This window comes from Triticum aestivum, chromosome 5A (assembly GCF_018294505.1).
Source record: "Triticum aestivum cultivar Chinese Spring chromosome 5A, IWGSC CS RefSeq v2.1, whole genome shotgun sequence".
Classification (NCBI taxonomy): domain Eukaryota; kingdom Viridiplantae; phylum Streptophyta; class Magnoliopsida; order Poales; family Poaceae; genus Triticum; species Triticum aestivum.
Window position 1 is genome coordinate 525596261 of NC_057806.1, and position 27877 is coordinate 525624137.

General features: G+C 50.6%; 1 protein-coding gene across 3 annotated transcripts; it reads right to left on the minus strand.

Annotated features, from left to right (window-relative positions):
- Positions 1-11988: 11988 nt before the first annotated feature.
- Positions 11989-19045, minus strand: LOC123104487 (homeobox-leucine zipper protein ROC6). Of its 3 annotated transcripts, none has more exons than XM_044526353.1 (8): positions 19027-19045; positions 17549-17781; positions 17343-17460; positions 16525-17214; positions 16347-16448; positions 16017-16244; positions 14188-14772; positions 11989-12930 (listed from the first exon to the last, which is right to left on the minus strand). In XM_044526353.1, the coding sequence occupies exons 2-8, from the start codon at positions 17773-17775 to the stop codon at positions 12517-12519; spliced, it is 2364 nt and encodes a 787-aa protein (XP_044382288.1). In that variant the 5' UTR covers positions 17776-17781; positions 19027-19045; the 3' UTR covers positions 11989-12516. The 3 variants fall into 3 exon arrangements, with proteins under 3 accessions (XP_044382288.1, XP_044382286.1, XP_044382287.1); XM_044526351.1 differs by lacking the exon at positions 19027-19045 and adding an exon at positions 17919-18721 and having other exon boundaries at positions 17549-17784; XM_044526352.1 differs by lacking the exon at positions 19027-19045 and adding an exon at positions 17919-18720.
- Between the last annotated feature and the right edge of the window lie 8832 nt (positions 19046-27877).

Genomic DNA, 27877 nt, shown 5'->3' on the forward strand with positions numbered 1-27877 from the left:
CTTTGTGCTTTACCAACTGAGCAGTGGACCCTTCAATATAATGGAATAAAACTTGTGTAGCTTGAATTGTTGACAGGAGCAATTGGTAGCCCCCAAGGGTCGGCTCATTACAATGTGATGAGTCGGGTCTTCAATAAGGCCAGTTAAAATGTCTTTGCATTGGCCCCCAAGTGCCATGGTGCATGCTGGCAGTGACATGGGACTTGCATATTTGATGTAATCCCAATTTGAATAATGTAGCCCCCAAGTGCCGGGCCATAAGCCTGCAGCGACTCGGGACTATTCCCTTCATTGTAAAAATAAATCATGTCCATTAATAAAATAATAACCATTGCGCTGAAGCGACTTTCAAGACCTCCATCATAATATTGGCTATTGATAACCATAATAAAAATCAAACCATGTTGGCTATTAAAGATTTGAATAATATAATCCGGTTTGGAAAACCAGTTCCTGTGATATTGAATCATATTGTCGGTTCAGGATACCTGTGCAGTAAGGGTGATAACCCAATCTTCAGAAGCCAAAACTTCCAAATGTTTATGATTGTCATATATGGTGACTTATCATCCAAAGTCAAGCCGGGTTTAATCAAAACCACATATATGCTTCAGATGTGAACAAAAAGGTCTCAAGACAAAACCAAAGATTGTTTTCCAAAAACTTAAGCCAAATAGAAAGAAAAATCGAGGCTGCTGATTCGAATACGATCAGTAAACCGCTCCAAAGGGGTTGAGCTAGGATTCGAATACGATCATGTAGCCCCTAGTGGCTTTGGCGTTGCGCCGATCAAGAGGGTACCGACAGCTGTGTTCTCTTTGGTTCGAATACGACCTATGTTTGAACAGGAAGCCCCCAAATGACCTTGAGAGGTTTTTAACGACCCTGATTTGAATACGATCCAAGTCGGACCCAAAAGGGGTTAAGCTATGATTCGAATACGATCAAGAAGCCCCCTAGTGAGTTTGGCATTGTGCTGATCAAGAGGGTACCGACAGCTGTTCTCTTTGGTTCGAATACGACCTATGTTTGAACAGGAAGCCCCCAAATGACATGTAACTGTGGCTATGAGCCGGATCAAAGGATAATCATAGCTTAGCTCAATAAGCCGGAAGCCCCCAAGTGATATATTTCTGAGCTGTGCTCGCCGGGTGCCTATGTTTGAGTTGTGTTGTGCAGCAAACTCTCTTTGGTCCTTATAATTTTTTTTCTGAAAACTCAAACTTGCAAGAGATGAATTTTTTTTAAATCGGAATTTCAAACCGGATATTGAGAGCTTCAAAGCTTTGTGGGAGATAGGTTTACCTTGAGCCGGATTTTAAACCAGTATTCTTCATGTTGAGCCGGATATTTTCTGACGGCCTTTAAATTCTTTTCACCAATATGGCGGTGGCCTCCAGGACCGGGTTATCTTCCCTCCAATGACCCAGGGTCTTGAATCTCACAATATTTGCTAAGTCATGACATCGTAGCCCCCGAGTCTTAAGACTGCTCGAGGAGTTGGTTTGAGACTCCATGCTTGACCATGATATGACCAGTGGATTGCTAGAATATGTCGAATCTCGGCGGGTTATAATTGACCCTGTCCATTGACCCGCCTGGTGTAGGTAAGGGCCATAGCGTGATGGCCACTTTTGTAATGGTGAATTTCTGCATAAGAAACCGCACAAACAGGAGTAATTGTTCTCGAAGAAAGTAAAGTGTATCAATAAAAAATTGACAGGATGGATTTCACCTGATATGTTTGACTGAAAATTATCAGCCGTAGGGTTGCAGCAATGATGACAGAGGTGTCGGCTTAAAGTGCAGCACCAGGCGGCTCAGCAGTTATCCTCCGAGTCATGTTAACCAAACCACATCACTCTTCAGCAGTTTTTTTTACACAAACACAAATGCTAGTACTGGATAATGGCGGACGTAGTCAGACGAATGTCTAACTCAGCTGATCTGATGTACTTATAGCACCCCGTGGTCTCCTTTTCTTTTTCTTGATTTCCACGTGGGTAGAAAGACTGCATGTAGACTTGTCTTTTTCTTTTCTTTGAATTATGATTATCCGGGAGTACCCCGCTGTGTCAACCTCTCCCCCTTTTTTATTCAGCCCCCTTTCTTTCTTTCTTCAGGCACCCTGCTTGCGGAATAACGTGGAGGAGCGCAGCGGCTCAGAGGAAAAATCGAGCGAGGGGGACAGGAGTGGCGGCTCGGGGGCGCCGGCGGGTTACGACCTCAAAGGCTTCAAGTGAAAAGCGGCTCGGTGTCGCGAAGGACCGGCGCTGGCAGGGCACCCGGCAAGGCTAGGAAAAATCTCTCAACGGCAGCACCGGCTCAAGGCGGCGATTTGCAGCCCGAGTCGCGACGTCTCAAAGGCAGGTCCACTTGAGGCCGCGGGGTGAGCTGCAGGGTGGTCGCGGCAAGCCGGCTGTCGAGGCGTTGTTGCGCGGGCCGTTCGGAGATGAGGGCGCATGGCCGATTTGAAGGCAACTTTGGCGGGTTGAAGCAGTCCCGCAATAGCTTGACGGAGGTGGGCAAGCCAGCAGCGGCTTGCGGTCGAGGCCGCACTAGGCAGGCCATAGTGGCTGCTCAAGGTCGGAGCGACTTTGACGCAGTTGTTTAGGGGTGATTTGTAGACGATGCCATGACGGCTTGTAGTGGCGGTTCAAGGCCACAGTGGTGCTTGCTGAGACCCGGCAGGCGGGTCACGGGTGTGGGTTGGAGAGTCACAGCGGCGACTTTGCAACAGAGGCCACGCGGCAGCTGAGGCGGCGTACAGGTCGGGCCACGGCGGCTCCAAGTGGTGGTGCTTGCGGCTCGGAGCAGAGGTGAGGCTGCTCGTCTGTGAGGGTGACTCGGCGGTGGCAAGGGTGAGACCTGGCGTGGATGGAAATGACCCAGATGGCGGTTCGGGGGGCAAGGCGCGGCAGCTGGAGCGCGCGGAGGGAGCGGTGCGGTGAGGCGGCTCAATGGAGGTGAGCAAGGGTGCGAGCGCGGGACGGCCGACAGCTTTGGAGGCAGGGTGCAGGGCTGACGTTTCAGAGCAGCGGGGCGGCTCAAAGTGGTGGCGAGGCCATTCGGCGACAGAGTCGAGCTTGAGGTCGCACCAGCGGGTCAGCGGCGGAGGTCCCTCGCGAGGCGGACTGGCAATGCCTGGTGTGGTTGGTTCAGAAACGTCGGACCCCGACTATTCGACGTCCAGGGTGGGTCGGAAACCGGCCATCAGGGCGGCTTAAAGCAGCGAAGACGGGCAGCCTGCGGAGGCGAGGTGAGGCCATGGTCACAGAGATAGACGGTTCGCGATTCGGCAGGGCGGCTCGAGCAGACTGGCGTCGAGGTTGGCTCAACATGGCACGCTCGTCGTAAGGCCAAGGTGGGGCCTGGTTGATGAAGGCGGTTCGCGGCTCGGCCACGGCCGGGGCGGACCTGCTCGATGCAGCAGAGTCAGGGGCAACCCCAAACCGCGGTGGTGGCGGCTCATCGACGGAAACCGGGACAGAGGTGGCCGGCTGTCGGAAACGGCTCAGAACTGAGATGAAGCTCCGGGACGGCGGTGTCGGCTCGTGGATGAGGTTGCTCAGGGCCAATTCAACACAGCGATCCACAGCGTTGAAGTGCGACGGCGGCGGTGGTGTGAGACCAGCACCTCGCAAGCGGGGCTCGAGAGATAGAGCAAGGCACGGTGCTGGTCCGGCTTGATGTGGAGACGCACCGCAGGCAAGGAACAGCCGCTGCTCAAGGTGAAACATGCAAGGCTCTTGAGCACTTACAGAATTGAAGTCAGATTCCGTGGAAGTCCCTGTTGAGCAAGGTCACGAAGTCGTGTGCACACGAGAGAGACTCGGCGGCTCGAAGACAGGATGTCACGACTTGAGAGCGTAAGCGGGCAGCTCTGTAAGGCCGCAAGATGGCCGGCTCACAGTGCGGCAATGGGTTGCTAGAAGTGGCGACGGCTTAGGCAAGCCACATGGAGGTGCAGCAGAGGAGTCCGGCTCAGTGCGGCCATGATAGAGGAACCGATTCAGGGCATGGCACAGAGGCGGTCGGTAGCATCCGGTGACTCATCATGCGATAGCTGAGGCGGCCTGCGGCAGCGAGATCCGGCAGGGGCACCACAACGTGACGAAGCCGGCGGGCGGTTCAACGCAGAAAGGAGACGACTCGGTAGGGCCGGCCCGGAACTGGCTACGGAGGACGTAGCGGATGCGGAGTTCGGTGGCCTTGATTTTGAGGCGGAGACAAAATCCGGTGATTGGATTGGCGCAGCTGCCGCTGCGGAGGCCCGCGACGAGGTAGAGCAAGGTGGCTTGCAGCCGACTCGGGGCATCTCTCGGTCACCGGGATGGAGGCGAAATCCGGCGGGCTGAGGAAGTGGAGCCGAGAGGCGGAACGAGGTAACCCGAATCACGGCTGGCCTCCGTCCAGCACATGAGAAGCACTAGTTATATTAGTACTTTGATTTAAGAAGCGATTTAGAACTTCCTGTGGTAGCTGGCAGTGACTTGCAATTTGACCACTTGCCAGGCTACGAGGCGGCGGCTCACGTCATGACACAGTGGTCGGGGCGGAGAAAACGGCGGCTCAAGTCCGGCCTGAAACTGGTAGGGGCCGGCCCCCGGGATGTTTTGACGATGAAGATGAAGGCGAAGTCGTGGTTTGGGTCAAGGCCGCGGGCGACCATGCGATGACTCGGAGATGTCGTCAGGTCGAGGCGGCTCACACTGGCAGCAGCGGCTCACGAAGCGTAGAGGCGGAGATCTGACTTGAGGCCTCTTCAGACTTGGTCAACCAAACAATAACCTCCGTAGGAACTGACTCGGTGAACCAACGCCAAACAAACAGAGACTCCCCCACACGAGTTACAGGTAGAGATTTAACCCGCCAGCGAAATAGGCTATATCGGAAAAAGCCAGTGGTGGCAACTTTTGATTTGACCGCTTGCTTAGACCAGCCACGGTTTTTATTTTTCTTGAACTCAATCTCGTGGTGCTAGCTCCCAAAATTTACCAGCGAACTTAATTAACCCAGCCATGGCCCGGACTTGACTCAAACTTCTGATGAAAACCTTTTTGATCTTCAACTGATAAAAGTGGAGCCAACCTAGATTCTTTCCAGATTGGCTCTCCTTAACGGAAGAGTTGTGAACGTCTCGATTTCTGAGAGAGATCCCTCCAAGAACTCAACACCATTGTGCGCAGGCCCCACGATGGGCGCCAACTTTCGTGGAAACGTCACGGTAGATGTCCTAGTGTGAGGACTTAGTCGTGTGGTCAACGCATCTATGCGGTAGCTTGAAGGGGTTAATCGGAATCGAGAGAGCGACACGCAAGACGAAGATTTAGACAGCTTCGGGCCCCGAGAAACATCATCCAGTAACAACCCTACATGTTGTTTGTGGCTAGGTCTCATTATCATCATGAGGGAGTCGTCGTAACTCCGGCTCTCCTAGTTGTGTCTAGACTTAATGATTATTCAACCTCTCCTCTTGGGGTGCCCTGCCCCTCCTTATATATATTGAAGGGGTGGGTTACATGTAGAGTCCAACTCGGACTTAAGACTTAACTATTCTGTTTTCTCTCCATGGGCTTTCTTTAACGTTTTGGACTTCTTAATTGTCAACCTACAATCTGGCTTACCACCTGGCTTAACTGTCCGGCTTAACTATCTGGCTTAACTATCCGGCTTAACTGTCTAACTTAACTGTCTGCTTAACTATCTGGCTCATATGACTGTGTCTGCCGGGTTATATGACTGTGTCTGCCGGGTTACATGACTGTGTCTGCCGGCTTATCCTGCTTAACTGTTCCCGCTGGCTTAACCTCTGGTTTAAACAATCCACTGGCTTACCAATGAAATACCAAGTCCTAGTCGGGTCATATCTCCGGCCGGGTCATACCGCGGGGTATATCCCCGATAAGTGGGTATCGCGGCATAGCAATAGAGCGAGCAACTAGCAAGCAAAGATAGAAGTGATTTCAAGGGTATGGTCATCTTGCCTGCAAAGTTCTTCGAGTTGACGTAAGCTTGATCCTCGTAAGCATACTCAACAGGTTCCTCGATCACGTAATCGTATCCCGGCTCTACCCAAAGCAAGAACACAAGCAAAGGAAGCAACAATCAACCACGGTGCAATGCGCAAGCAACATGATGCAAAACATGGCATGCTATGCGGGATGTGATATGCAATGCATATGCGTGCTACGGAAGGAAAAGATTGAACCAGGCATCAACTTGGCAAACCAAGTGTGCCGCTAGAAAGATGAGTTGATTTCAGTCGAAATCGATATAAAGATCACTAGAATCGGATGCACGGTTTGCAAATGGCAAGCCAAAACAATAATGGCACAATTCTGCGATTTACAGCACGATGCCATCTAGAATGCAACAAGAAACTAAGCTACTGCACTCCAACATAGCAACAAAGCACATGGCAGTGATATACTCAAGATGCTTGACAAAAGATGAACACTGAGCTACGGCTAAATCACACAAGAGCAGGTTCAAACAAGCATGGCAAAAGTGCAAAAGATATCAGCATCACAGACTTAGTGAAAATACTAACATGTCAGGATTTAACATCAGGAAGCAATGTTTAGAGCAAGATAATAACATGCTACAGGAACAGAACATAGCAAAACAAGGCATGGCATGAATCTACTCAAAGCATATAACAAAATTCCCTTACTGACCATAAGCCAGAAGGATCCGAAGATATGATGGCACCCATATAAACATAGCAAGTTCCGTTAACAGATTCAGACTTAGCAGAAAGCTGGACATGGCAAAAACAGAGTTATGAAGGCATGGTTGCGAGCTCGATTCACTCATCACAAGGCATTGCATGACAAGCTAAGCATACTACCAGCAAGACAACATGATCATGAAGCCAAGCAAAGCAAGAACAAGCTCATACCATGCATGGATCAACTACAACAACCTTGGCAAAATTGATTAACACGTAAACAATCTGCCAGGAACATTTTATAGCAAAAGTAGAGCAAGATTGAGTCATTCTAGGGCACTCCAAAAATGCAAACAGGGGCATGGATGGATAGAGCACAACCATATGCCCGAATCATCCTTACTGAACATACTCAAAAGAAGCATGGATCTCTCTGTAGCAACATGAATACATGCCATAAAAATAACAGCAGGGAAATGACTTAATGAAATTCTAAGTCCCTGAAATCAGCAATATCACGAGAGCTACTTTGCATACATGTCCTAGTCACCACATTGATCACAAAAATACATGGCATACACCCCTGTAAAGATGGCATAGCATAGCCCAAAACACATGTAGAGCTCATGCCCATATGCAGCACACAATAATCATGGCAAAAATGACAAATACTCAAGATCTGTTAAGAATCAGCACCTAACATTTTATAGCACTCTTGCATGAATAATTTGGTCGTCAAGATGGACTCAAACAAGCATGTCACAATGGAACAAAATGAAGAGCACATCCTGATGAACATTTTGATATATTATGTGCAAGAAACGGAGCTACGATGACAGAGTTATGATGCGATGAACATGGGCTCAAAATACTGCAGAAAATGAGAAAAAAGAGAGGTCAACCCTAGGTTTTCCAGATCTGGATCGGCGCGCGAACCGAGGATCACCGGAATCGACTGGAGTTCGTCGGAGTAGGTCGCTATGGCCGGAGGAGGGACGGGGAGGCCGGATCTGGCCGCGGCTCGCCGGATCCGGACGCGGCTGCGGCTCCGGTTGCTGGAGTGGAGCGGGGCGGGGGCGGCGACCTGCGGTGAAGGGCGGCGCGGAGAAGGGCGCGGCCGGCGCGGAGAAGGGCGGCGCGCTCGGGCGCGGTTGGCGGCGGCGGGCGGCGACCCGGGCCGGGAGGGCCGCGGTTCGGCCCCGCAGGCCGGCGCGGTGGGAGGCGGCGGTGCGCCACGTGGTGGGCGCTGGTTGGCCGCGGGCGGCAGCGCGGGCGTGTCCAGCGGGAGCAGAGAGGACGAAACTTAGGGTTTTTTGGACTGCGGGATTTCGGGGAAGGCATCAATTTATAGGTAGAGGGAGCTAGGAGAGTCCAAATGAGGTGCGGTTTTCGGTCACGCGATCGTGATCGAACGGCCGAGAGGATGGAGGGGGTTTGGATGGGTTATTGGGCCACTTTGGAGGGGTGTTGGGCTGCAACACACACGAGGCCTTTACGGTTCCCTGGTTAACCGTTGGAGTATCAAACAGACTCCAAATGGCATGAAACTTGACAGTCGGTCTACCGGTGGTGTACCAAGGCCGCTTGGCAAATCTTGGTCCATTCCGATAATGCTTAACACCCGCACACGAAAAGTGGTAAAAGGGGGGCGCCGGAGGACATAGGAGTGTCGGATTGCAAAATGGACAACGGGGAAAATGCTCGGATGCATGAGACGAACACGTATGCAAATGCGATGCACATGATGACATGATATGATATGCATGACATGAACAAAATGCAAACGAAGACAAAAACCCAACCATGAATCTCATAACTTAGTGCTGAAAAAGACAAGAGTTGGAATACAAATATGGTAAGTTACATCCAGGGTGTTACAACACTCCACCACTACGAAAGGATCTCGTCCCGAGATCTAGGGCTGAAAGAACTCCGGATATTCGGAACGGAGGTGGTCCTCGCGTTCCCAGGTGGCTTCTCGGTCGGAATGATGTGACCACTTCGCTTTCAGGAATTTGATAGACTTGTTGCGAGTCTTGCGCTCAGTTTCTTCAAGAATAGCAACGGGATGCTCATGATAAGACATGTCTTCTTGGAGATCAATCTCTTCAAAGTTGATGGTGCGGTCAGGCGTCTTGAAGCACTTGCAAAGCTGTGACACATGAAACACGTCGTGCACATTTGCAAAGTTGGACGGAAGCTCAAGTTGATAGGCGAGGTCGCCTCTTTTGCCAATGATCTTGAAAGGACCACATATCTAGGGGCAAGATTCCCTTTGATACTGGAAACTTGATACATGTGTGGATACATGTGTGGATACATAGACAAAACATCGTGTCCCTAGTAAGCCTCTACTAAGACTAGCTCATTAATCAAAGATGATTAAGTTTCCTAACCATAGACATGTGTTGTCATTTGATGAATGGGATCACATCATTAGGAGAATGATGTGATGGTCAAGACTCATCTGTTAGTTTAGCATGTTGATCATTCAGTTTTATTGATATTGCTTTCTTCATATCAAATACATATTCCTTCGACTATGAGATTAAGCAACTCCCGGATACCGGAGGAATGCCTTGTGTGCTATCAAACGTCACAACGTGACTAGGTGATTATGAAGATGCTCTACAGGTATCTCCGAAGGTGTTTGTTGTGTTGGCATAGATCGAGATTATGATTTGTCACTGCGAGTATCGGAGAGGTATCTCTGGGCCCTCTCGGTAATGCTCATCACAATAAGCCTTGCAAGCAATGTGACTAATGAGTTAGTTGCGGGGTGATGTATTACGGAACGAGTAAATAGACTTACTGGTAACGAGATTGAACTAGGTATGAGGATACCGACAATCAAATCTCGGACAAGTAACATACCGATGACAAAGGGAACAACGTATGTTGTCATTAAGGTTCGACCAATAAAGATCTTCGTAGAATATGTAGGAACCAATGTGGGCATCCAGGTTCCGCTATTGGTTATTGACCAGATAAATGTCTCGGTCATGTCTACATAGTTCTCGAACCCGTAGGGTCTGCACGCTCCTCACATATTCTCCTCGACGCCTACTCCCCTCTCATATCCTCCTCTCTCAGCGACAATGTGGTCGTGACGGTCCTATTGGTTAAATGTCGCGGCGGAGCGGAATGTCCCATCGCAGACGCCACACAACAACAGTGTGAACCCTCCCCTCAGTGCACTAGTCGCCGGCTACTCCTCCTACAATGGAGGATCTGGCGAACGCGGCCCTGATGGCGCATCTCGTGGCACTGAGGCGACTGTGTGGGACCTAGGCTCCTGTTCCGAGTGAAGGAGGAGGAGAACGCCATCCCGGCCAACCTAGCCTGCCTCCTTGTTCGGGTGAACGATGTAGTCCCCGTCGCGGCCGAGACAGAGGCGGAGACGGAGCCCGAGGGCCTGGTCCACGCCATGCTCGATCTCACAACCCTCCAAGCATGTAACGAGATGCGGGACCTCACACTCACATCTGAAGAGAGCAAGCTGCCGCTTGTGAGTCCAAGCCCTACGTGTGGATGCATGATATCTTGCCCGACAAGGAGGAGGTGGACCATGACGATGACAATAGCGCCGATTAGATGGCACTGACCACCGACTAGCGTAAGTAGTCTAGGTAGGAGTGTCGCCTGAATAGCCATGTTTCTAATATAAAAAATGTCCTTTAATGACATTTGTAGTCACTAATTATATTTAAATGCGACACATTTTGGCCAATATTATAATTCCATTTAATTTAGCATGTTCAAACTTGTGTTTGGCATGTTAATTTCAGCTTTAATTGCCCCTACATATGAAGGCTGTATTTGCCGACTTGGTGTTTTTGCACCGCCGCACCGGAGTGTGCTTTATATCCTATATGATGATCGCCGATACAGCAACTTTGTTGGAATTGTTCTTAGAGCATCTATAGCCGGGAGTTCAAACCCGTTTCATACGTCCGAGCGGGCCCGATCACATGAAATTTTGACCCACCTCATAGTGCCGGCGCCCCTGTAGAGTACGTAGTCCCAACACGGCAACGCGTGAGCGGTCGGTTGGCCGCGTGGTGCAACCTTGGTGTAGCTTTCATTCGATGGATCAACTAATGAATACGCATGTGGTACATACATCACCAGCTATAGATACGGGTATAGCTTCCATGGCATAGCATGTGCACTTACCGACGTACGTATGCTATGCATTAACATACGCTGCAACATTTGGTAGGAATGAATGGCCAACAACATAACAGTGTCGATGTGTACGTGCACTAGCTATCAATGTGTATGAATGCCCTGCAGAGGCAAGTATTTGCTGCACAGAAGCAAATTTAAAACGAACATTGGCAAGCATATCTTCAAGACCTTAGGTTTCACAGCATAAAAAACGAACCACTACTACTTAGGGCATGTATAATGGTTGATAAAATAATTTTATTTTAAATCTCGCATTTCATTTAGAGATGACAAAATAAAATGTCTACAAACAATGGGTCATCTCTTAGCCTTATCTTCAATAACTAGCTATTCCTAAAAACATGGTAAGACATATTGTGCTAAGAGATCATCTCTTGTCTTCTCTTAAATAAGAGAAGACAAGTCTTTTCTTATGAGTTCTCTCTTCTCCACCTCATCATTTATCTTACACGACACTCCTAAAATAGTACCATTGTACATGCTCTTATGCACGTGGGCAAGAGGGATAAGATTGATCACAGACAGTGGCCATGCATCAACTGGGAATTGTACAAGTCAACACCAAATAAACAAGTTCTAAGCCCTCAAAAACCAACAAATATGTTATAATTCCTGAAAAAATTCCAACCTAAGGAATACTTGCACATACTACTAGCTTTTAACCGGCACATGTAAAACCTACTTAACATTTTTTTTTCACAAATTAAGCTCATTCACCTATCCCTGAATAAGAAATGTACTGCTTTGACCTGCTCCCTATGCTACTAAATACTCCCTCTGTTCACAAATATAAGTCTTTATAGAGATTTCAACTGATGACTACATACGGAGTAAAATGAGTGAATCTACACTCTAAAATATATCTACATATATCCACATGTTGTAGTCCATTTAAAATGTCTAAAAAGACTTTATATTTAGGAACGGAGGGAGTACAACAAGTTAAGCCATGCATAGGTGCAGCTTTGAGCTGCCTTTTCTATATCAAAATATTGTAAAATAAGTTCAAGAAGATGTATTTTGGTTTTCAAAAGATCTTTCTTGAGTAAGCATATATGACTAAACCACAACATAGTTTATATGAACCCATTCCAACATCTTCAAGCTAAAAAAGACATTTAGGATAAGTTAACAAACGCAAACATATTATATATATATATATATCATGTTGATCTGATGATCAGCATCTTTGCCTAGAAAGCTTCACAGAAGGATGCATTAATAAACCAAAGCACTAGATATATTATATAAATATAAAATAAAACAAAGCCCTAGGGGGTTCTCTTCAGTCCTCACCAGAGTTTAAGTCAATACCCGAACCACCACATCAGCTAGTTTAAGCAGCGGCAAATTAAAATGCAGGCATGCCTAGCGCGAGGTTCGTTCTTGACTTAATCCCTAATTCGCATCTCGCCCCGTTCATTTCCTCTATGAAATACTAATTCGATCTCCACACTATAATTTATTTGTATCCCAAGAAGCCTCTATGATAATCCGAAGTCTCGCCTGAAATCTTCTTCTTGTTCTTCTTCCTCTAGCTTTGTGATCCTACACGACCTGATCGAGCTAGTTAGACATTTGAAATGGCATCCGGCCGGTGCTGTATCGGTGTGTTGGCCGGAATCCATGTCAAATGCCCGCTAGCCATGGAGCTAGGGCGAGATGATGCTGGCCTGCAGGGCGGACTTGATCTTCTGGATGGTGCAGGAGAGCAGGTTGCTGACGGTGTCGACCGACTCCACGGTGAGCTTCGCCGTCGGCAGGTTATTGACCAGTATCTGGAACGCCACGGTGACGAGCGAGCCGGGGCTGTTGTTGCTGCTGCCGCCATGAGCGTTGGGCGACGAGCCCTGGGAAGAAGGGTCAGTAGCCGCGGCCGGCGCGGTGTGGCCGTCGGGGAGGATGGCAAAGCCGGAGGGCAGCAGGGAGACGTAGGCCGAGTCGCCGCCGCCCATGACGACGTGCATGGACTGCACGTCCACCGGCGCGTACACCACCAGCGAGCCGGACGCGTCGGTGCACGTCTCCTGCAGGATGAGCATGTTGTTCTGGTTCCCGCTCGTCGCCTGCAAGCAAATGAAGCAATATCGGTGACATGCATCAGCCAGCAGGAACTTATAGTTGTACAGTTGTACCATATGTGGACAGTCCTCGCAAGCATTTAAATTGTCAACTTAATTAGGGTACAGAGTAAAAAAATAACTGAAAGTGTAACATTTATTTGCTTAAGACCTCCAACAAACTAGGAGTGGTTCGAATTATAACTAGTAAGATCGTACATTCAACTGCTTTCTTTCACTGTGTTAAATTTGTTTGCGGTACAAACCTATTAGTCCCTCTGCACACTAATGTAAGGCGTTTTTGCAGCTCAAATTGAACTGTAAAACCGTCATATATTAGTGTAGGGAGGTAGTATTATCGAAGGGAAAGGGAGGTCTTAAAAAAAGTGGCAAATATCTGTATTAGCAATTTAGGAGATAACTGGAAAACTGTGCATAGTCTCAACTTATTTTTGTTAGGTAAATTCAAAGTGTTTTGCTTTAGCCAATCATGCTAGTAGAATCCTGGTGTGTACTTGAGATCAAAAGGGAATCCTGGTGTACTTGGTGTCAACCTCATGGTTCTAAGAACCAGGATATTGCCAAGCCGCTTTACAAAGAAATCAAATAACAGATGAAAAAGATACTTGTCATGGATCTTTGAAAAGTATAGAAGAAAGATAAAGCCAATATTGACAGCTTTGGTGGGCATGCATGCAAGAGAGGACATGGGCAGATAGGCTGCATGGCTACATGCAAGCATGCCCCCAAAAGGAGGGAAAAGCTAACAGCTACTAGCTTTCTATCACAATTGTCAACCCTACTACTACCCCCCACCCCCGGACCCCGGTTCTGTAGCCAAGAACAATAATTTCTTGGAAGCTTTCTCCGTCGTCCTCTTCCTCCTGTCACTGTGCCCCCCAACCCATGCATTTGCCAATATGGCCATGAAACCTGCATCATGCCAGTTCATGCTAGTACAGTCCTACTCCATGGGGTAGTACGAGAGGTAGAGGAGTGCTTGACTTCTTGACAAACTATTCATCATTAACTATCTCCCTCCATTGTTTAGGTTGCAAGGAGTTCTGTCAGTTTAATTGCTATTTACTAACTAGTACTAGTTAATGTTAGATGCACAGATGCTTTAATGTTACGTAAAAATCAACAAGTGTCAGAAGACACTGAGATTAATTATGAGGAACAGAAAAGTTCAGAAGGAACTGAGATGTGTCATGTGTGGAGAGGAAATGAGAAATGATGCAAGGTATGATGTACTGTACTTACGTTAGGACGGAGGAGGGAGACGGCGTTGCCGTGGTGCTGGCCCTTGGCGATGTGGTCCATCTCCTGCATGGCCTCGCCGTTGGCGAGGATGTCCCACTCTCCGCGGCGCTGTTCGTCGCGGAGGTAGTCGAAGACGCGCTGCGGCGGCGTGCCGGGGAGCCGCACGGAGGTGGTGGCGCTGAGCACGACGCCAGGGGGCTCGCCGGGCGCGCCCACGCTCTGCCTGGCCATCATCCTTACCTTGTCCTCCCCGCCGGCCGGGTCCCGTCCGCCGGCGCCCTCAACGCGCCACTCGTCCAGGCGGCGCCACTTCTGCGCGGCCGTGGCGCACACGCCAGCGCAAAAGTTGTCGGCCATCCGCTGCGCCAGCCTGAGCATGCAGCGGCGCCCCGCCGGTGAGATGGGCTCGTGGCGGTCGCCGTGGTTGGGGTGCGGGTTGGAGCATAGGATGGCGTGGTACTCGCACTGGCGCTGCAGCGAGGCGAGCCAGCGGCGCGCGCCGAGGGCTTGGCCGGAGCGGAGCAGCGGGCGGTACAGCTCGTGCACCGCCGCCTCGTCGTACTCGGCGTGAACCACCCACGTGACCTGCACAGTACGTAGCACAGCGTCAGCACGTAGTTACACTTACCACGGGCAGCCTCTCACCGAATGCAGCTTCGCTTTCCCCGCTGGCTTCGGCCACTTGCCGCGACAAGGCAGTAATGGCGGCTGCCGGCGCACGCGCGGTGCCGGCCGGGCCGCTAGCTGGTCACGCACAGTAGCAAAGTAATAGTAAATCCGGCGTGCGTGTAACAAATGGCGTCGCTCACTGGCTGAAGCAAGAGGACAAGCCGCGCGGCGTAGACACGGCCACGAGCGACAACAGCCAGCCTGCAACTGCATGCTACGTATCTGATCGCCCATGATATCACCGGAGCATAGCGGAGGGACCGGAGATTCAGAAGAAGCCCAGTTGACCACTGCAAATGCAAAGCCCTAGCTAAACACACTGCGCTGCTGCAGTCGCAACCACATGGAGATAAGTAGAAAAATAATAACAGGCATGCATATGGCGAACACGAGACGCGCAGTACAGTGGCTGGCGATCAGATCGTGCACGCATAGACATAATCTGCGACGTAGATATGCTTAGGTTTGGAGCTGAGCGTCAACCACACGGCAGTGGGGCACGTGGGGTGTCAACAGGCCGCAACTGTGTCATTACTCATTACCAGCATGGATCATGCACAATAAGGGATGAACCCTCCCATGATTGATTATATTAAACTGGACTAGTGTAGTGTAGTAGTCTATAGTTGTATAAGCAGCCAAGGAACCCTAAAATACTGGATCTGTCGACTAGCCGGGCATTTCGCGCGCACGGATGGAAGCATCGAAACAGTTGAAAATTGCTTGCCCCGGGAAGCGAAAACAATGGCGATCAGTCGTCGCAGGCGGCACGGGAACCAACTGATCCTATGCACGCACGCACGTCCCGGCCCGTCGTCACGCGGGACGGGAGCATTGACTTGCGGGAAATGGCCTTGGATTCACCTTCGTCCACGTCCTTCTCTGAGAGCATAGAATACTGGGCCGCGCTGCGTGTACGTGCGTGCGCGCGCGCGGCGTTAATGTGGGCGGCCGACTGGCTGACTGCCGCCACATGCCGACGCGCCGTGCGGCAATCAAGGCGAAAGGACTGATCGTGGTTCATGGGCTGGCGGTAGCTGTGGCGGCCGTGCGGAGTTACGCCGGCCGAGGGAGCAGGACGAGTGGACGACGGTACGGGTGGCGCGTTAGTTCGACCGGTGGGTGGATGGGAGAGCGGGACGGACGGGTTGGTTACGTACCTTGGCGTAGCCGTTCTGCATGTCCTCGACGATGCAGCCGGAGGGGAGGAGACGGCAGCCCATGTACCCTGCCGGGCCGGCGCCGGTGCCGGAGTCAGGGCGGAGAACGCCGTCCACCGAGACGTCCACGATGACCCACAGCCCGTCGGCGTGCTGCTTGCAGAAGCGCAGGAACGTCACCTCCCTGATCGGCACCAGCGGCGACAGTACCTGCAGCTCCGCGCGCATCTGCACACGGCATAACGTCAGTACGTCGCAGGAGCGAGAGAGCGAGCTCAAGTTAGGCTGGCCGCGAGGTGGAGCTAGGATGAAACGGGAGTGCATGGTCACCAGTTGGATTGAGCCGCTGCGGGTGCCGCCCATGCCGCTCGAGATGATCTCCATCGTGCTCGCCCTCGCCACCACGCACGGGAACATCTCCGACCACCGAGCCTGCAGCATTGCACCGATTAGCTCTTGTGTTTCTCCATGAAGCACCGCTAGTGTCTATGTTAATGGCAATGCGCACCTCGTTCATGAGGCTGTTGACGAGGTCGACGCTGTTGATGATGGCGATGCCGACCTCGCGGGTGGCCTCGGAGACGTAGCCGGCGGGGCTGGGGCCGAGCACGCGGGCGAACGCGCGCCGGTACTCGTCGAAGTTGAGCGTCTCCAGCCCAATATCCAGACTGGGCTGCCACAGCGGGTCGTCCACCTGCGTCACCTTCACCAGCTCCTCCATGGCCGCCAGCCCGAGCTCCAGGAGCGCGCCGCGGTCGATGGCGACGCCTTCGCCGCCGAGGCCGTCGTCGAGGCCGCCGCCCATGATGCCAGCGGGCAGGCGCATGGCCGCCGAGCCGCCGCCCATGAGGTCGGGGATGGACTGCATTCCCATTCCCATGAAGCCGTTGTTGCTGCCGACGGCGAGGTCGAGGCCGGAGCAGAGGGAGGAGGGCAGGCTCAGCGGCGAGGAGATGGCGGAGACGGGGCGGCCGAGGAACTTGCCGGCGAGCGCGCAGACGCGGTCCAGCTCGTCCTTGAGGCGCGAGTTCTCGATGCGCAGGTGCTGCTCCTCCAGCGACACCTCCCCGAGCACGGCCGCGCCGCCGCAGTTGCCGCAGGTGGGGCTCCGCATCGCCTCCCGGATCGTCATGTTCTCCGTCCGCAGCTTGTCGTTCTCCTGCCGCAGCAGCGCGTTCTCGTGCCGCTCGATCTGCGTCTGCAACCAACCCACAGGAGCACGATTACCAAAAAAGAAGAAGGAACTGATTCTTCTTGGCCTAGCTTGTCACATCAACCGACACGTCGCACCAAAGATAGAAGATTGTTCTGACTGACAGTTCGAACCTTCATCTGGGTGCGGCGATTCTGGAACCAGAACTTGACCTGGCGGCTCTCCAGGTTGAGCCGCCGGCTGAGCTCCATCCGCTGCTTCTCGTCGGGGTGTGGGCACTCCTTGAAGACGCTGCGCCAAAATGAATCAGTCAAGCACTTGCGAATTTAGGGCTAGATAGAAAGTAGACCAAGAACCTGCGAGAATTGCAATTGCTTACGCTTCGAGCTCTTGGATTTGCTGCGGCGTGTGGCGGTGGTAGCGCTTCTTCTTCTTGCGCGGGTTGCTGTTGTCGGGGTCGAGCTCGTCGGCGGAGGCGCCGTCCAGGTTGTCGCTGCCGGAGCGGCTGTCGTTCTCGTCCTCCCGCGCGCGGCCCAGCGAGTCGCCGTCGCCGCCGCTCCCCGTGCTCCCCATGAAAGCGCCGCCAAGCTGACCTCCGCCCTCCATGTTCGTCTGCTAATTAAACCGATTAAAATCCAAGGCAATTAAACACGGCAAAGAAGAGAAACTGGCCAATTAATTAAGGCCAATAAACACGCAGTGGTATTGAGCGCATGAACGGCCGGGTGGTAGTATAGAATATAGCATACCAGGCCGAGGGAGAGGCCGGTGGAGGAGGCGAAGCCACCGCCGCCTGCGCCGGCGCCGGGCCTGGGGATGGGCGGCGGGGCGAGGAGGCGGCCGGGGTTGTGCATGCCGGGGCCGCCCCCGCCGGCGTCGTAGGAGAAGACGCCGGAGCCGGCGCCGTCGAACATGCCGCCGAAGCTCATCTACGACCCCAAGCGACAGACAAAGATTCCCCGGCTGTGGTTTTCTTTTCTAGGACTGACGACTGACTGAAATCTCTCCCGCTATCCCGAGAATTGATCCTGCTACCCGCCCCTGCGGCTGCAGGCGGGAAGGAAAGCCGATCCCCTCAGATCCCGACGATTGATTGCGTTGTTTTTATGAGGAAAGAGGAGGGCTAGGCGTGCATTAAAATAGCAGGAAGGGGCTATACATGGCATGGCGGGCGCGGGGACGGAAGGGAACCATGGCGCCCGGTGCAAACAAGGAAAGAATCGCGACGTGGAATCCCTAGTAGTCTACCAACAGCGCTTCTGACTTCGCCCCTTCCTTCCCGACCCCAGAGATACTATCACCAGTCTCCCTCCCTCGGCCGCCGGCGGCGATGGCGACGAACGAGCGAACGAATTCAAACTGAATACCAACAAACGGCGCGCCCCTCGGTCAAGGAGAAGGAACTCGTGGAGGAAGAAGAGGAAGAGGAGGAGGAGAGTGGGAGATGGGAGGAGAAGGGTTGGGAGGCTGGCAGCTCCGGCTATGGATATAACGAAGCCAGGCAGGGCAGACAGCGTTGGTGCTAGATAAAGCCGGACATGTGGCGAGCAGATAAAACGGTTCTGTTAAGAGAGCTCAAACAAATATCATCGTCGTCTCGTCGCCATGTAAACCCGTGGAAGAAAATGGCGACGGAAACCAACAAAAAATCAAGTGGGGCTGACTCGCACATGGGGCTAGGGCTGGGCGGAGCGACGCGAGAGTCAAATGGCCCCCACCGCCGGCGGTACGTACGCTACCGACACCGGTGGCCGTAGCGGAGCAGCTCCGGCTCGCTCCGTACGCGCAGGCAAGGGATCTGGCACGCACGCACGCACGCAGCACGGATCTTTTTAGGGAGGAGTTAGTAGGAATTACCTCGAGATTAATTACCGGGCTGGCCTCGGCGGTGGCTCGCTCGCTGTCAGCCAGCCGTGGTGGCGAGAGGGAGCGGAGGAGGTGGAGGTGGGAAAAGGAGGTGCGTGAGTCGTGACGGGGACTTGTCACGGGTGGGTCGCCTTTTCGGATCGGGCGCCCGTACGCACGGTCCCCCTCCCCTCGTCGTGGAGAATGCAGGATGGATCGACCGATGGATGGAGGTGGTGGCGCACCGCACGGGGTGAACTGTGAAGGTGGAGTAAACCCAACCGATGGGAGGGAGACCATAAATGGAGGGGAGGTGGCGGTGGGGTGGGGTGGGGTGGGGTGTCTCTGGCTGGTGTAACGTCCGTCCCGTCCGGCGGCTCCGCCCGGCCCGGCTGGCATCCGCAACGGCAACCGGCGCGCAGTAAATGCCGCGGGCGGGCGGGCGGGCTGGGCTGGGCTGGCGCCGTGCCACGGCACGGGGCGTGGCGGTGGTGGTTCGTTCGGTGAGGGCGCCGCCGTATTAATTCATTGCTGCGTCCGTCCGTCCGTCCAGCCAGCCAGCCAGCGCGCGCGCTTCAGCTGGCCGGGCGTCATCGACGTCTCGTGCGATCGTCGTCGCCGTGCACGCGCGCGCGAAGGGACGTGCATGGACTGTGTACGTACGCCCTCGACGTTAATTTTCCCGCTGAGCTCCGTCCACCGGTCGATTCATTCCACGTATGTATGGGCTGCTAATTGGCATCTGTGTGTTCTTTCTTTCTGTGGGTTCCCTTGGTTATAAAATAAATCCACGAAAGCGTTCTTCTAACTCAGAGCTCAAATGTTATTGTTATGAACAATATTTCTTCAAGAATTATTAAAAACAATTCAAAACATTTTGACTTTCTTTTTGGGTGTGGCTAGGTCTCAGTCGACTAAGATTTAGTATCAGTTAAGTGACATTACATGCAAGAGGGCAAAGGAAAAAGTGAAAAGAAAATTTTAAACGAATCTCATTGTAAGATCTTACGGATATAATATCGACTAAGACTAAGTAAAACTGTTTCTTTTTACAGCAAACATTGTTTAGTTGTGTGCCTGTGTCAGAAAATTTGTGATGAGATCATGTTCGCTATGGTCAAAAAAAGTTTCTTTAAGCATTGCATTTGTTTGTTTTTTTTTGGCCAGAGCATGAGGAATGTTTTTCCTTCATGAAAATTTGCATAAATATAGAAAATTCAACAATGTTTGTTGCCAAAAAAATTTGTTTTTTTTTTGTTTTTTTGTTTTTTTGAACTATTTTTTCCGTTTTACCGTTCACAAGGGTGCATTTAAGCTTGAGTGTGTAAACTGCATGTCCAGTAAACTGCAGTTCTAGTTTGGTTTGATGCTGAATTGTTCTATGGGAATGTGATACTTAATTTTGGCACAAAAATGTGTATTTATGTTACTGCCATGTTCCTATTCTTTAATGACTTATAATGAGAATGCTAAGGCTGGTTGTAGTAGGGAGTATCATACACTAGTAGCATATGATACTACATCCATATTACTAGGCCATATATGTACCAACATATATGTGCTACACAAACTCCCTTGACTGAGATTTAACCATATACGTGCCAACATATACTAGTATCATACTGATACTAGTGCATGGCATGTAGTAGCATAACATTTATTATGATATGGTCTCTACCTATGTTACTATAGGGGTGTTTGGTTCAGGGACTTTTTAGTCCCAGAGACTAGAAAAAGTCCCTAAAAAGTCTTTAGGAACCAAACGGGAGGGACTTTTTCTACAGGGACTAGAAAAAGACTCTACTAGAGAGTCTTATTAGTCCCTGGGACTAGAAAAAGTCCTAGGACTTCTGAACCAAACACCCCCTATAACCCCTCTCTCTCTCTTCTTTAATTGTCTGCCACATAAGCATGTTTATGAGTCCCAAGCGCATCATACCGATTATGTTACCCCCACTATGGCCAGCCTAAAATCTGCACGGCGACGTACCCGTGTTCGTTTTTTGGGACAAGTGTGTGTACTCCGCTGTTATGCCGATGACTCTACGCACCAACAACCCCCCCCCCCTGTTGCCCCCCCTGTTGATCATTGAGTATTGCCACGCCGTCTCGACAACGATAAGTTTGACGCTACACATGGGAGGCTTGGAGGTGATGATGGTGAGTAGCATGGCACCTATATAGACTCAATGGTTGGTCTGGTACGAGATGAAACGGCCATAGCACCACCCATAGAACTAGTGAACGCGGGGTGCCTTGTAAAGGAATGTCTTTTCGATGATTACCGTAATTAGCTTGTGTCCCCGAGGAGAAGAGGAAAAAATGGGATCCGATTTTGGGCTCTGACAAGGATCCTGAGTCGAGGAAGAAGAGACATATCCTTTGTTAAGCCAATGGAACCTTACTTGGTATGACCGCAAGGCATAAGAGGGGAAAAGGGAGGTTGCAATAAGGATCATGAGTGGAAGAAAAGGAGACATATCCTGGGGGAGGACAGGTGACCTTGATGCGGTAGATTGTTTCATGGCACGAGTCAAGACATCCAGGCGCTGTTTTGAGCCAACTGTTGACACTAGATTTTGACACGGCTAAGAACTTAATTAAGATGGCCTCAAATATAGAAGTGTTCAAAGTGAGAAAGTTCTGTATCGTCAAAAGGAGAAACTTTCATATTTGGGCCATAGCCATCCGGCCTCATCTCTAAGTCCGAAGTTGTGTTTCAAGTACTCAGATTTTGTATTCAGAACACTATTCGGCTGATTACCCCCCCCCCACCCAATATGGCCTCATATGAGAAATGTTTCTACACGGATTGTCTTCGTCTCGTCGAGACGATCGATTTCGATATAAAAACGTCTAAATCAGAGTTCATATGCAAAATTTAGAGCCAAAATAGTGTGCTGCATAAGTTTGCCCCGGAAGTTCCGGGCAAAACTTCCGGGGAGGTTCCGGGCTAAACCGAAAGTTTGCACGCGGTGCGCCTCGAAAACTGGAATTTTAACATTGTTTGCAGATTTGTAGGGCCGATTTTGACATCAAGATGACCTCGGATGAAAAAGTGATCAACTCAAGAGTTTCTCTCCATTGCAAGATCTACAACTTTGCTTTTGGGACCATCGTCATCCAAAGTAGTATACGACCTGCAGATTCAGTGCAAGAGGGCTACTTGATATAATTTCAGCCCGGAAGTTCCGGCCCTCGTAGTCCGAGTTAGGGTAACTTTTGATGATTTGGACGTGATTTGAGTCCTTTTCTTGTATGGAAAATCCAGCCGCCTCATATATATGTAAAGGTGACGACCGATTGAAGAACAACACCCAATCGAACAAATCGTCTACAACTTTTTACCTTTACCTTTATCTCTCTCCCTTGTTTTTCTTTTTCCTCGTTCTTCGTTCGTTCTTCTTGTTGCAGGGCGGCGAACCTCGAGGCCCTAGGGGCGGTCAGGCCGACCTAGGGCAGCCCATAGCCGCCGTGCGTCCAGACGGGGTCCCTCTCGGGCGCGTGGGGTTTCGGGTGTACAAAAGCGCCCGCCAAATTTGTCTTCCGTACCGCGCTTTCGGCGGGTCTCCTTCGTCGTGAGCTGCGGTGCATCACCCCCGGCGTCGAAGGTACACGGTGACGTGTTCGTGTGCGAACACCAACATATATGTGCTCCACAAACTCCCTTGCCAAACCGAGCTAGGCCAGGTTTCGAGAACTTATCTAGTGCACCAGGTGCTCGAATGCTCACTAAAAGTTGTCAAAATCCTCAAAGTAATCCATGGAATGGTCAGAAAATACATAAACTATATTTTGAAAATTCAAAACGAAATTCAGTTGAAGGTTTTCTTTTGAAACAAGGTACAAACACAAACTTTCACATGTATGCATGCGCGCGCACATACACTCATGCCTATGAATATATGTACTCACAACCTAATCCAATGAGCACCTCTCTTGACGGAGCCGACATACCTTAAATTATTGATCAAAGCTCAAAAAAAAGCTATTTGGTGTTTATGGGCTCAAATCAGTGCCCAGTCTGCATTAACTAGTTTTCATAGCATAATTTGTGTAATGTTTCCTAAATAGTGAGTTAAATCTTAAATTGCAAATTGTGTCTATGCAAGGAACTTTTTCTAGTATTGTTCAGAACTTTCTGGGAGGGTTTTCGAGCCAGTGAAAGAAGAGGATAGGTGCAAAACACCGATATGTTGTTGGTCAATGCTCACTACTCCATCTGATCACAAATACGATATGTTTTGGATGTTTTAACATGGACTATATAAACACAGACTAAAATGAGTATACAAGCACACTAAAACGTGTATATATACATTTTATTCACAAACACATTAGAACATCTTATATTTGTGAACGGAGGGAGTAATTCATAGCGTGCGTGGAAGGCTGGAACAATAGTGTGCGTGGAAGGCTGGAACAATAGCACAGCATTCCCAGATATGTTGGCCCCTACGCGATAATGTTCCCATATTGAGATGTGCCAGTAGCAAGCCTCCATCAGGGATGCCAATCAAGCCCATATGCCCCGAATTATGTTTCTCTAATTATGGTGCGTGGATCCCAGCTCCTAAATGTGGCAGTTTCAATTGTCGCAATAAAAACCCTGGATGATGACCCGGTCGCGTTCTGCAGGTTTTCATTAATTGGGTTTATAACTCTGTAGATGATGCGCCAATGCACGAGTAATTACCCATGAATGTGACCGTTTCCATTGATTATCGTGTTTATTATGACTCCAGTGATTACTGCTGACTGACTAGGGCGCTCAGACGTGAAGGCCATTGCATGTGGCACGACATGACACATCACATGCCCGATTTTTATGGCCTGCGCTGCTGCTTTGCAGATTCAATTCATGCCGCGTTTTATGACGACCCCTAGCCTCACTGGGGAAGCTTGATGTGTCGCGCGTACGCTGGCCGCTGGCGCTTGTACGTCGAACAACCGAGCAGATGCACAGTGCACGCAGATGAACGCTGAGGTTTGATACTATCAAAATTTTCACTGCTACGCCTGCAGGCATTTAGTGGCACTATAAGGGCAACATTTACGCGCGGTGTACTTTTCCTGGACCCAGGTTTGAAATTGTCATTTAAATTCGTCGCTGGATGATATGGTTATTACTAAGTGCTAGTAATAACTTCGGCATGTTCTTCCAAAGTTAATGTGTGGTCTGGTGTTTCTGAACACACGCTCTATCTCTGTCTTGAGCGTAAATAGGCTGTGGGAGCCTGCGACTTGATGGTCTTAATGGAATGGAAGGGCAATAAACCGCATGGAAAGGTCCGAGCGTATCTCTCTCAGGAGGAGCTAGCTAGGCGATGTGTTAGTCGTGACAAAGAAGAAGAAGCCAGAACCCAGAATGGAGTTATGCTACTAATAACTCGGGCATGTTCTTCAGGGTTAAGGCTGGTCATAATGGGCAAGAACATAGTCTAGTAACTTACACATTTCCCTAGACTATGTTACTATCTCCACAGTGGGTAGGAACATCTATGTAGTGTCATGCAACAATGTATTTATTAGGTTATAGACTCATTGTTTCTTGGAGTGTGTGATGTTCCGGTAACTTAGCTACTAGTTACCACAAGCACCTCTCTCTTCATTAAATATGTGACACATAAGTAAAGTTGTATTGAAGTGTGTGATGTTACTCCTAAGTTCCTTCCCATTATGACCAGCCTAATGTGGTGTCAGGTCCGGGTTCTCTGAAACCGCACATTATGTTGCGTGTAAACGGGCCGTGTGACTCTGCGAGGTTTTAATGGAAAAGCAGTGAGCTGCACTGCACGGTGTCATCAGATCTTATAGCTTTCACCACCAAGCATATGGAGACATGCATGCATGCATGCAAGGATGCGGCAGCAACGGCCGTTTGATCCTCTAGCTCGATCGTCTTGCGCGCGCTCGAGCGTGTGTCGGTCTCTCTCTGTGTGTGTGGACGCGCGGGCATTATCTTGCGTGTTAGTGGCATGTGCGAGCCTGCGGCTTGTTCGTAGGTCTTGAGGGCACTGCACGGCATGATCAGGGCTGCTTTATCGCTTTCACCGCCAGGCATGCATATGGAGTCATGTTCATCTCGACTGTAAATGGACTGTGCGAGCCTGTGACGCGGCCGCACTGCACAGCATCACCAGAGGTTAGCTAGCTAGCTAGCTACTACACCTATCAAAAAGGTCTTGTGATTTGGGACAGAGGAAGTAGCTGATTGTATACGGCTCGCCATGCACGGAGTCGGGCGTGCAGCGGCGGCCGGCCGGTTGATCGCCGTTCGACGCTCGGCCGCTGTCTTTGTCGGCGCATTGAAGCCGGCCGGGCAGTTTGGCGATCCGACGCATGCAGATTGCAGGCGTGCGCGTACGTAACGTACGTAGTACTCGCCTAGCTACTCCCATGAACTGACGCGACGTACGTCGGCGAGGCGAGGCGTATGGTCGATATCAACGAAGACGGCGGCGATGAGCTATGGCTAGCAGCTAGTGTAACTAAGATGCAGCTAGGATGGTTGCGCAATAAAAACGGAATGGGAAACGGTGATGGGATCGCGTACGTACGCCGGCCGTCGTCTCCGAGGTATTTTCTCGCTGGGTCTCTCGTACGTTTCGCGGTGGCTGGTGGTGTGTGCGCACATGATGTACGTGCTGCCAAGTATAGGATCCAAGAAGAATCCAAGGTGTCCACCGGATCGTCGAGTGTTAAAGCAAGAAATCGTAGAACTACTCTGTGCTTGCGTTGCGTACGTTCAGAGAGCAACGGCAGACGATCGAGCGATGTAGTATACCGTATATGTATTTTTTTCATGGTAATACGTGTTTTATTTATATTATATAAGAGCCATGGTACAAGCCACGTGCACACTAACAAAAAAATGAAAAGACAATAAAACGCTAGCTTTTACGCACAAGAACAACAGCCAAGAAAAAGAATTACAATCAAGACCAAAAAATTCTCTCCTTGATATCAACGTCCTTCACCTGCCTTGGCACCAGCACCACCACAACCATCAAAGAAAAGAAAAATGAATCATCTTCTCTCGACGCAGCTCATGCTGTCACCGTCAGGCATATACTTCCTCCGTTTCTAAGTATAAATCTTTGTAAAAATTTCATTATGGACCATAAAATGAATTAATATACACTCTAAAATGCATTTATATATATCCGTATGCAGTTTATAATAAAATTTCTACAAAAAATTATATTTAGAAATATAGGAAGTACGTTAGAAGGAAAAATGAAAGTTTATAACGTACGCTGGTTTATATGCGTGTGCTACGTTCGGAGTTGGGAGAGTTCCACTGGAACTGAACAAGTGCATGTGCATACACACACAAGCGCAGGGGCATCTCCAACGCTCACCTCACCTTCCCGCAACCGTCTGAAGAGAGACCCCGACGCATTTTACCATTGGCCCGCGGAGCAGTCTGACTGTATGTTCTTCACAAACCGGAAGTAAAAGGGGATGTTTCGTTGGTGTCCGAAGCACTGCCACGCACATGTCCGTCACCTTTGTCCTACCCAAAAATATACTTTGCCCCCACATACCCTTCCACATGAAACGTTTGCCGCACAACCATGTCGGTGTGCGATGTCTAGAGCGTCAATGTCTCATTAGTGCCATCCCAGAAGCAGGCGTGACCTTTCACTGAAGCCGACGTTAAAGCAGCACGGCGGTCGAGAACACCGCCCACTCTCCACACTTGTTTCTGTGTCAAAGAAGCGTGACCGGAGGAGTCTCTACAGTTGTGCATCACAATCATATCGGCTCCTGTCTGTCCGCTTACAAGCACTAAATTGACGCGGAGACAACAAAACCTAGTCTGCGCCAACATTAACATACCACGCCGTGTGTCCCGACCGGTGCCCGCTATTTAAACGATGCCTCCTCACCAGTCACGACCAGCACCACCGCACCACATCTGCGAGATCTGGAGCTATGTTAGAGAGCATGTCGGCGCTGTAGAAGCAAGAGGCTAGCAGGCCCGTCATGCTCGATGGAATAAGGTTGGCTTGTCGGCTATCTCGTCGGAGGTCAACGACGAGGACCAGATGATGGAGGACGCGCCCGACGACGAGCCGGCGCCCCTGTCCGCGGAACTGCAACCGATGCTGCGTGTGTCGGCATTCAGTCAAGCGCGTGGCGAGCCACAACCTCGAGTTCCTTGACGAGCACCATCTTTCCTAAACCCTAAACCCTAAACCCTAAACCCTAACCCTAAACCCTAAACCCTACTAAGGGGCAAATCATCGGCGAGCAAACGAACGTCAATGCTGTCGCGGGCATGGTTTGCGGAGGATGTGGGCTTCCTCGATGAGCAGCGAGTGATGTACGAGTCCATGCGGAGCACCCGCGACATCCGGTGTGAGCGATGGTGGTTGCATGGTCTGCAGGCGGAGAGAGACGCCATGTTCGCGGAGATCGACGGAAGGTGGCCAGAGAGGAGGCATAGGTTATCATGGAAGTCAACAGATCCTCGTTTGTCGGGCTGCTATCGCGGTTTGCGCCCCGCCGCCACGACCATGAGGCCGATACGTCAACGTGCAGTGTCGTCGACAAGGCGGACTCAGGCGAGGAAGAGTAGCACACGGGGCGCCGCCGCAACTTGGGTCTGAGGAAGGCCACTACTATTCTTTCCCTCCCGCATCTTCACTTCCAGGGGCTCACGGCCGCGCAGTGAGCTTGCTGGACATAGGGAAGACATGTCATGAGAACCGGGAGACGCTGCCGTCGATCATTTAGACTAGTTTAAAAAGCTTAGCCCGCTATAATTTAGTTGAAATATGTAAAAAAATGTAATGATTTTGACTCGGTTTAGATGAAAATCATCCAGTTTGCATGAAATTCATCCGGTTTATTC

What these genes read in the sequence shown, in the direction of transcription:
- LOC123104487 (XM_044526351.1), bottom strand. Translation starts at nt 18,098, where the DNA reads ATGAGCTTCGGCGGCATGTTCGACGGCGCCGGCTCCGGCGTCTTCTCC. An exon ending in CCGGCCTCTCCCTCGGCCTG is followed by an intron (nt 17,785 to 17,918) that starts GTATGCTATATT and finishes CGGTTTAATTAG; the next exon opens with CAGACGAACATGGAGGGCGG. An exon ending in TCTCCCTCCTCCGTCCTAAC is followed by an intron (nt 12,931 to 14,187) that starts GTAAGTACAGTA and finishes ATTTGCTTGCAG; the next exon opens with GCGACGAGCGGGAACCAGAA.